The following is a 10,761-nucleotide window of genomic DNA, read 5'->3' as shown; positions in this document are numbered from 1 at the left end:
CTGGCTTTTTTTTTTTTTTTTAAGAAGAGCTGGCAACATGCCTTCTGGCCTCTCTCTCCCTTTTCAACTTGAGACACTTCTCTGTTTTGAAGCTTATGAAGTATATTATTTTATAAGGTCACGGTCAAAACTGAAGGAAGAAATGAGAAAATTCCCATGAGACTAACCAGCTGAAATACAGATATGTATGAACTTACGGTTTCATCATTTATTTAGAAGTAGTGAGGCTACCAAGGCCAATTGTGGTTAAATGGATTTTTTTCTTATTGTAAAAGGACATGTTACCAAATGAGAAATAAATTTAAACTTCTAAAAACTCCAACAGGGCATTTGACAGCTCAGAAAACAGGATGATTAACAAAACTTTATGGTAATTAAAACTATAGAGCTAATAAAACTCTAGAAAAAAGGACAAAAGGATACTTAAAATGTAAGTGTGTGGAAGAAGAGATGAAAAGGTGGAGCACAGAAGATTTTCAGGGCAGCAAAAATACTCTGTATGATACTATAATGATGAATACATGTCCTCATGCATTTGTCCAACACCAAGAATGAACCCTAAAGTAAACTGTGGACTTTATGTGATGATGTGTCAATGCAGGTTCACTGATTGTAACAAATGTACCACTCTGGTGAGAGAATTTGATCGTGAGACAGACTGGGCATATGAAGGGGCAGGGAGCATAAAGGGAAATCTCTGTGCTTTCCATTCAATTTTGCCATGAATCAAACACTGCTCTAAAAAATAAAGTCTATTTTTTAAAAAAATTAAACATGGAAACTTACTCATTGGGTGGAGCAGATGGCTTTGATTTTGTTAACTCCTCATCTAATTAAAAAATTAAAATATGAAAACTTCATAATCTGAGAAATAAAATATTTTAATGAAAAAGAGAAACTCTATACACATATCTCAACACTATGACAATTAAAAATTTTGGAATTGATAATGTAAATACAAACAATAATGAAGAAAAAGTAAATTAAGATTTTAACAAGTTTTCTATTTTGTACATTAAAATAACTGAAACTACTAAATCCTGATTTCTTCTAGTATCTTTAGTAAGAAATTACTTAAGTCAATTAAACTATGATATTCATTAAAATTGCTGTTTAGAAAAGAGAAAATATGGGTTGCAACTTTAAAATAAGAAAATGTTTAAATACATAAATTCTATTTAAGAATTTTAATTGATGAATCATGAATGCATTTTCAAGTTCTAAGAATACTATTAGTGATTATTACATTGACAAAAAGTAGTTATTAACTCCTGAGGATGTCATATTTTGAAAAATTAAGAATCTTATAGCAACCTGGAGCAAGTCTCTTTATAAGATAGTTCGTTTTGCTACCTTTTGCATTTGTAACGTACCTCATTTCACAAGCAAGTGGTAAACAGGGGAATAGCATCATTAATGCAAAACTCACGTTGGTGCATAAGCAATTTTTGCTGCACCTTCATGTTTTCTTTGCATCACCAAGCAATACCTGATGCAAAGTATATCAATATGAGTAACTTCCACAAACTATGGAGGAGCATCACAGTACATGATACCCATTCACTCTACATTCTTCACTTCGCTCAGTTTGGTTGGTTGTTTTGCCTCAGTGTTTACTGTGCTATTCTTCAATATTTCTGCATTTTGCTCTCATCTCCACAACTCAGCACCCTCCATTTATCCTCATTTTCCTCACACCCCCTATCATTAAGCTACCATCAACATTTCTTTAAAGATAAAATCCTTACTTTTACTTATTTTGGTATTTATTATTAATTTACTAGGTCTTTTAAACTGTGTTAGAATTTTATTAAGACTGATGTTAAAGTTTTGTTAAGTATTCTGTTAACAAAAGTACATAGCTTTTGAGTGGGCTGCTTCAACTGTTTTCCCACAACTCTTTGTTATTTTAATGCATGATTCTGCAAAAGGTATTAGCACCCTAGAAAAGTTTTAGTATAATTAAATTTATAATCGAATTTGTAATTGTGACATAACTTAAAATAGGGAAAGCTCAATATTACTCATCTTATAAATGAAATGTCTTCTAGTTTATAAGACACAGAATGCCAGTGAAACCCTTTAACACTCTTAATCAGAAGTTATTTTTTGGCTTTGGTGATTTCTGAAAAATGTTGTAGCCATGTATTAAAGTTTAAAGCATGTCTCTTAGCTCCACAGGAAATAATATAGGTATGTTGTTTTCTATGTAAAATAATTGTCCTTCTAGCCATTCAGCAGGGTTCATGATGAGAAAAGATCATTTATTGCTACAGCTACATAAGAGTGAAAGATTAACAAATTGCCTTATAAAGTTTAATAGACATAAAATAAGCAATTCAAATGTCAAACTTACTAGACAAATTCCGATTCATCTGTACCTAAAACAGAGATGCAAAATAGGTACCACAAAACAAATTAATTTGATAATGAAATATTTGGTAAAATGTTAATACTAGGAACTGAATTTTACATTGTTTTTAGTATATCTGCTCAATTGTAAAGTCTATTTACATAAAAGATATAGAGAAAAAACTGTCAGTAGTTTTTGTTTTACAGTAAAAAATAATACATGTAGTTTTAACACCTAATGTTTTTAAAATATTAAAGCAATATCTACAGCAAAACACTAAAACTTGCTAATCTGAAAATTTAATACAAATATTTTGAAAGTCAATCCTCAAAATTACAATGATTTTAAAAGTCAATGGGCAAAATATAAAATCTCGTACTTACTGGACTGTGTCTCTAGTAGTACATGGAAGAAAAGAAAATTAGGTTAGAATTCTGAATACTGTATTTTCTGTTCTAATAATTAATCATTCCCTATTCAATCGTATCTAAAATACATACACCTTAAAACACATACACTGTCAGCTGGGAAAAAGTTAAGCAAATTAGGCAGCAAAATATATTCAGATACAATCTTTTCTAATCCAATATTAACTATTAAAATTGTTTTATTATTTTCATAGTATGAAATTAATACAAGTTCACTGTTTTAAAAACAAACAGAAAAGAGAAGACTACAAAAGAAAAATTTAAAACTATTTACAATCTCACTATCCATATATTCCTCTAGGCTTTTATTTTACATATTTACACACATATTTTAAATTAGTTATGCTCTGACATAATATACATTTTTAATGGTTTGCAACCTCATACTTTGTATATATTCACCACCTTTTTTGTTTTTTTGAGACGAAGTCTCGCTCTGTCACCCAGGCTAGAATGCAGTGGTGCAATCTCCACTCACTACAACCTCCGCCTCACGGTTTTCAAGCAATTCTCCTGCCTCAGCCTCCAGAGCAGCTGGGACCACAGGCGCATGCCACCATGCCCAGCTAATTTTTTGTATTTTTTTTAGTAGAGACGGGGTTTCATTGTGTTAGCCAGGATGGTCTCGATCTCCTGACCTTGTGATCTGCCCGCTTCAGCCTCCCAAAGTGCTGGGATTACAGGTGTGAGCCACCACGCCCGGCCCTATACTCACCATCTTTTAAGCAACTCTGTACTTCAACATCAATCTTAATGTTAAATAGTAGTGGTACAATAAAACCTCATTTCAGAAATATTTTTGGTAGAAAGAAAATAGTTTTGAAACTAAATTCTGAAGTACATGACTGGGAGAAAACCACCTTTTTTCCCAAATAAATGTAACTACTTAAAATATGTAATTAGACAATAATATGAAATGGTGAGAACCTTTATTCTTCATTATCAAGAAGAACAGATTTAACGTCAATCAATGATGATCACATATAGGTATACTTAACTGCCATCCTAAGAAATGCTTTTTTCACATAGTGTAACATTTTTAAATTTAAAATTGACATCAACGAGGAAAAAAATTACTGGGATAATGTTTTACTTCTCCCTCAAATCCTATTAAGTACGGTATTTTAGAATTGAGGAATTAACTATTACCACTAAGAACTCTTATCTGTGCCTTTCCTTGTTTGAAAAGTATGGGAAAATAAATGTTACAGTGGCAGACGTTAAAAAAAGGCAAATAGGGCAGCGCACCCAAGATGGCGGAATAGGAACAGCTCCAGCCTCCAGCTCCCAGTGTGAGTGACACAGAAGACGGGTGATTTCTGCATTTTCAACTGAGGTACCGGGTTCATCTCACTGGGGAGTGCCGGACAATTGGTGCTGGTCAGCTGGTGCAGCCTGACCAGTGAGAGTTGAAGCAGGGCGAGGCATTGCCTCACCTGGGAAGTGCAAGGGGGAAGGGAATCCCTTTTCCTAGCCAAGGGAAACTGAGACACACAACACCTGAAAAATCGGTTAACTACCACCCTAATACTGCACTTTACCAAGGGTCTTAGCAAAAGGCACACCAGGAGATTATATCCCACACCTGGCTCAGAGGGTCCCATGCCCACGGAGCCTCCCTCATTGCTAGCACAGCAATCTAACTGCAAGGCAGCAGCGAGGCTGGGGGAGGGGCGCCCGCCATTGCTGAGGCTTAAGTGGGTAAACAAAGCCGCCAGGAAGCTCAAATTGGGTGGAGCCCACTGCAGCTCAAGGAGGCCAGTCTGCCTCTGTAGACTCCTCCTCTGGGGACAGGGCATAGCTAAACAAAAAGCAGCAGAAACCTTGGCAGACGTAAATGCCCCTGTCTGACAGCTTTGAAGAGAGCAGTGGATCTCCCAACACAGAGGTTGAGATCTGAGAACGGACAGACTGCCTGCTCAAGTGGGTCCCTGACCCCTGAGTAGCCTAACTGGGAGACATCCCCCACTAGGTGCAGACTGACACCTCACACCTCACATGGTGGGGTACACCCCTGAGACGAAGCTTCCAGAGCAAAAATCAGACAGCAACACTCACTATTCAGCAATATTCTATCTTCTGCAGCCTCTGCTGCTGATACCCAGGCAAACAGGGTCTGGAGTGGACCTCAAGCAAACTCCCACAGACCTACATATAAATCATGCTGCTATAAAGACACATGCACACGTATGTTTATTGCGGCACTATTCACAATAGCAAAGACTTGGAATCAACCCAAATGTCCATCAATGACAGACTGGATTAAGAAAATGTGGCACATATACACCATGGAATACTATGCAGCCATAAAAAAGGATGAGTTCGTGTCCTTTGTAGGGACATGGATGCAGCTGGAAACTATCATTCTCAGCAATCTATAGCAAGAACAGAAAACCAAATACCACATGTTCTTACTCATAGATGGGAACTGAACAATGAGATCACTTGGACACAGGAAGGGGAGCATCACACACCAGGTCCTATTGTGGGGAGAGGGTAGTGGGAAGGGATAGCATTAGGAGATAAACCTAATGTAAATGACGAGTTGATGGGTGCAGCACACCAACATGGCACATGTATACATATGTAACAAACCTGCACATTGTGCACATGTACCCTAGAACTTAAAGTATAATAAAATTTTTAAAAATGCAAATATATAATTTAATCTTTAAATTCACTTTTATAAAATTCCCTCTTACATAAGGCTCACAAAACATAGAAGAAACACTTCAAAATTAGATGAGGCAAAAATTAATACTGCCAATTCAAAGAATTCTGCCAGAGACATATAGCACTGTTTATGAAATGCAACAAATGGCGGAAATAGTGAATTTTTGACATTTTCACTTTCTACTTTCAAAAGGAAGCAAAATTAAGCCAAACTCACAAGTCTATTTGCCTGCATAAAAATTAAAAACTAAGTATTTCCTCAGCCAACATGCTTAACAATTGCTAATGTTTGACTAGAAACAGATAGGTAAGAAAAATAAAGACTTTATATTACAGAGTACAAATGTGTTTGTACTTACAGATATTGCTGGGGAGAGTGTTATATTCCCTATAGATACTTTTAATTCATCCAAAGAAGCCATTGTGTGATGTGAGTTATTTGGATGCATAGGCTTAATTTCTATCCGATACTTCTTTGGTTCTTCATCTTCAGAGTCGGAATCACTAGATGAGTAGAAATGGTTCTCTTTGGTATGTGAGTTTCAGTTAAAGAATTGTTTTTAAATTACCTTAGGCATATAACCAGTTTTTCACACATCTATTTTTAAAAAAGAACGAAACCTTTAAGAGTAAAACAGACTTTAGGCCGGGCGTGATGGCTCACACCTGTAATTCCAGCACTTTGGGAGGCTGAGGCAGGCGGATCACAAGGTCAGGAGTTCGAGGCCATCTTGGCTAACAAGTAGAAACCTTGTCTCTACTAAAAATACAAAAAATTAGCTGGGCATGGTGGCACGCACCTGTAGTCCCAGATACTCAGGAGGCTGAGGCATGAGAATCACTTTCACCCAGGAGTAAGAGGTTTAAGTGAGCCAAGATCTCACCACTGCACTCCTGCCTGGGAGACAGAGTGAGACTTCGTCTCAAAAAAAAAAAAAAAAAAAAAAACACACACACACACACAAGAGTAAAACAGACTTTAACAGAAATAAGATTACTAACTTTTATTAATATGTCAAGGCCGGGCATGGTGGCTCACACCTGTAATCCCAGCACCTTGGGAGGCCCAGGCAGGTGGTTCACTTGAGGTCAGGAGTTCGAGACCAGCCTGGCCAATATAGTAAAACTGTCTCTACTAAAAATACAAAAACTGGCCAGACATGGTACGCACACTTGTAATCCCAGCTACTTGGGGGGCTGAGGCAGAAGAATCGCTGAAACCTGGGAGGCAGAGGCTACAGTGAGCCAAGATTGTGCCACTGCACTCCTGCCCGGGCAACAGAGCAACACTCTGTCTCAAAAAAACAAACAAACAAAAAAACCAATACGTCAAATGACAAATAAGGAATCACATTTTATAATTAATAAAAAATTGGAAGAGGCTTTAAGTAATATATGATTTTCTTATAACTGCCTCCTTATATGCCAACATAATCCATAAGAATACCCAGATGATGAAAGGATATCATTCTGATTTGTTTCTGGTTTAATACTGTAGCCTTCTTCATCTACATCAGGAATGTTCTAAGGGAAAAAGAAAAAAAAATTATGACAACTCCAACGTACAAAATTATTAGAGATTATCAAAGTAATCTCAAGTATTACTAAGGAACCAAACCACTTCTCAGATATCAACAGGTTAATGAGATAACACTGAAGAAAAATTACATCCTTTTAGTTAATTAGCTTCAAATCACACTCCATGCTTTGGATATCTGAAAGAGGGAAAACCTGCAAAATGAAACAGGAGAGACACAACTCATAATTTCAGGGCAAGAAATCACCGAGGTGGAGACCAATTCAGATTGCTCAAAATCTACAGTTTCTGCTATAAATGAGGAAGAATACGTTAGTTTAAAAACTACATGTGATTTGAAAGCTATTATCAAGTTAAATATTCTTTTTGCTATAAGCTCTACGGAAATATAAGATCTAGCACCTCTTTACACAGTTTAAAGTTTGGGTGAACTAGCGAAACTATCTAAGACAAACCATCAATGTCTGCCAACATGCCAGAGACACCATGTGTCTCATGAGAGAGGCAGGCCTGACAAAATAAAACAAGACCTAAAAAACCTTGAACCTGGATCTGATCAAGCCTCTAGATCCAAATGCCAATTTAAATAATATAAAGAAGTAAAACATAATACAGTATGGCAACATAATCAGCAAAATCCAGACTACAGGAAACTATAAAACAAACCACCTAGTCTTGCCAATAAAAACACAGAAAGCGGACTGGGTGCAGTGGCTCACGCCGGTAATCCCAGCACTTTGGGAGGCCAAAGCAGGCGGATCATGAGGTCAAGAGATCAAGACCATCCTGGCCAACATGCTGAAACTCCGTCTCTACTAAAAATACAAAAGTTAGCTGGGCATGGTGGCGCGTGCTTGTAATCCCAGTTACTCCGGAGGCTGAGGCTGGAGAATGGCTTGAACCCAGGAGGTGGAGGTTGCAGTGAGTCAAGATCATGCCACTACACTCCAGCCTGGTGACAGAGCGAGACTCCGTCTCAAAAAAAACAAAAACAAAAACAAAAAAACCAGAAAGCTAAACAGAGAGGGAGGGAGGGAAGGGGAACCTATAGATCAAGAGAGACTTAAGACATATCAACAAATTCAAACAAAGCATAATAAAACAGACATCAAAGATGATAAATATAAATACTGAATGGTTATTTGAAAGTACTAAGGAGTTGTAAATTATTTCTAGATGTGATGATATTGTGATTATGTTTTATAGATAAATACAATGTAAACTCAGATGAAATTATATTATTCTAGAATTTGGGCAGAAGAAATGGATGGGCAGGATTGGCTAGGGCAAGCTGTTGTTGGGGCTGACTGATGAGAGCCCCAACATGAGAACCTATGATGGTATTTTTTATAAATAAATATATATATATATATACACACACACACACACTCTCACACATATTTGTTTAGAATTCTTCAAAATAAAAAAATAAAATAATCTAGCTGGGAATATTAAAAACAGCAGAAGTAGCCTAAATATTATAACTCAGAAATTAGTTTTAATACATTTTAACAGCTTCAAGAACGGTTTTCTGGTCACATTATAAAATTCCCATAAGTTGGAAGAACACTGCAAACAAGGAGAAATAACATATACAAAGACACAGAAAGATAAACATTCAGTTCAGGGGCTCAGAAAAAGTTTTTTTTCAAGTTAAAGAAAACTGGGCATGCCTAAAAGCAGAAGAGGAGCCAATAAATACTACAGATATCATAGATATGTGAGATAAAATGAGAACAAGGTACTCTAAGAGTCAAGAAAAAACAGGATAAGACAAAGAGGCCCTTCCCCGTTCCTCAAGGACTAGGAAAAATTAAAAGTAAGAAAACGGGTATTTGGGTAGGAATGCCAGCAGCTTTGTGGAAAACCAGTTTTTCATTCAAATCCTCAAAGTAAAGAAAGAAAAAGCTAAGACTATTTGTATCTTGGGGTGTGCTGTGGTGAAGCGAAAGGACTGACAGTGTAAATGAATGAAAATATAAACCATAAGCAAAAAACACACAAAATGAGAAATAAAAGACTACCAAGAAAATTAAAACTACATTAAGATACCAAATTCAAAAGCTTGAAAATATACTCTGTTGGTGAAGTTGCAGGGGAAATGCATATTCGTACTTTGTGGGTATTAATACAAATTGGCACAACCCCTATAGAGAAAAATTCGGCAATGTGTAACAAAACTACATATACATTCACTCTTTTACCCAGGAATCCCATTTCTAGAAATTCACCGTGAAGATACAGCTCCAACTATTTAAAAATACATATGCACAAGGTTATTCATTAAAGATTATTTATAACCGGTAATTATTAGAAATTACCTAAATGTCCAAGCACAGCTGAATAAACTATGGTACATACACAAAATGGGTAGAGACATCCCTCCATATCAGCAGGTTCGGTTTCAGTATTTGCACGTATTCAACCAACCGCAGATTGAAAATATTTTTATTTATTTAGTTAGTTTTTTGAGATGGAGACTTGCTCTGTCACCCAGGCTGGAGTGCAGTGGCCCAATCTCAACTCATTGCAACCTCCATCTCCTGGGTTCAAGTGATTCTCCCGCCTCAGCCTCCCTAATAGCTGGGATTACAGGCGCGCACCACCACACCCAGATAATTTTTGTATTTTTAATAGACACAGGGTGTCGCTATATTGGCCAGGCTGGTCTTGAACTCCTGGCCTTAGGTGATCCGCCCACCTCAGCCTCCCAAAGTGTTGGGATTATAGGCATGACCCACTGTGCCCGGCAAAAATATTTTTTAAAAAATAAAAAATAAGCTGGTTGTGGTAGCTCATGTCTGTAACCCCAGTTCTTCAGGAGGCTGAGGCAGGAAGACTGCTTGAGCCCATGAGTTCGAGACCAGCAATAGAATGGGCAATATAGTCAGACCTCATCTCTACAAAAAATTAAAACATCAGCTGAGCAGGGAGGCAAGCACCTGTAGCCCAGCTATTAGGGAGCTGAGGTGGGAAGATCGCTTAAGCCTGGGAAGTAGAGGTTGCAGTGAGCCCCGATGGTGCCACTGCACTGCAGCCTAGGCAACAGAGCAAGACTCTGTCTCAAAATAAATAAATAAATAAATAAATAAATAAATAAATAAACAAACAAACAAAAATAAAAATACACAAAACATGAATCTTTAAAAAACACAGTAAAACAACTATTTACAACATCCATTTACATTGTATTAGGTATTATAAGTAATCTAGAGATGATTTAAAGTATGACTTAAAGGATGCTGTGTAGGTTATATGTAAACACTATGACAGTTTATATAAGGGACTTGAGCATTCAGTGATTCTGGCATCCTCAGGGAGTTTTAGAACCAATCCTGCAAGGACACTGAGGAACAACTATACTAGGCAGCTGTTAAAAGAAAAAAAAAAAAAAAAAAGGAAAAAAGTTAATAAGAAAAAAAAGGGAGAAAATACAAGAAAAAACTGATAATTTTTTTTTTTTTTTTTTTTGAGACGAAGTCTCGCTCTTGTCCCCAGGCTGGAGTGTGATGGCATGATCTCGGCTCACCGCAACCTCCGCCTCCCGGGTTCAAGCGATTCTCCTGCCTCGGCCCCTCTGAGTAGCTGGGATTACAGGCGCCTGCCACCATGCCTGGCTAATTTTTTGTATTTTTAGTAGAGATGGGGTTTCACCATGTTGGCCAGGCTGGTCTCGAACTCCTAACCTCAGGTGATCCACCCACCTCGGCCTCCCAAAGTGCCAGGATTACAGGCGTGAGCCACCGCGCCTGGCCACATTCAGCAAAACT

The 10,761-nt window shown here is 37.2% G+C and overlaps 1 protein-coding gene across 2 annotated transcripts in view; it reads right to left on the bottom strand.

The window, feature by feature from the left end:
* The window catches only part of FCHO2 (FCH and mu domain containing endocytic adaptor 2), a 128,151-nt gene that overhangs the window by 36,554 nt on the left and 80,836 nt on the right, over positions 1 to 10,761 (bottom strand). The window contains exons 11-15 of one of the 2 annotated variants that reach the window (XM_017890628.1): positions 6,921 to 6,978; positions 5,814 to 5,989; positions 2,737 to 2,748; positions 2,357 to 2,381; positions 787 to 829 (exon numbers count right to left, since the gene is read on the bottom strand). In XM_017890628.1, coding sequence (XP_017746117.1) covers positions 787 to 829; positions 2,357 to 2,381; positions 2,737 to 2,748; positions 5,814 to 5,989; positions 6,921 to 6,978 — 314 coding nt within the window. The remainder of the gene's footprint in view (positions 1 to 786; positions 830 to 2,356; positions 2,382 to 2,736; positions 2,749 to 5,813; positions 5,990 to 6,920; positions 6,979 to 10,761) is intronic. The other variant, XM_017890629.1, reaches the window with a different exon arrangement.

The sequence above is a fragment of the Rhinopithecus bieti genome, unplaced genomic scaffold (assembly GCF_001698545.2).
Source record: "Rhinopithecus bieti isolate Rb0 unplaced genomic scaffold, ASM169854v2 scaffold_18354, whole genome shotgun sequence".
Classification (NCBI taxonomy): Eukaryota; Metazoa; Chordata; class Mammalia; order Primates; family Cercopithecidae; genus Rhinopithecus; species Rhinopithecus bieti.
Note: the sequence above shows the minus strand (reverse complement) of the source record. Positions and strands in the feature narration are given on the sequence as shown.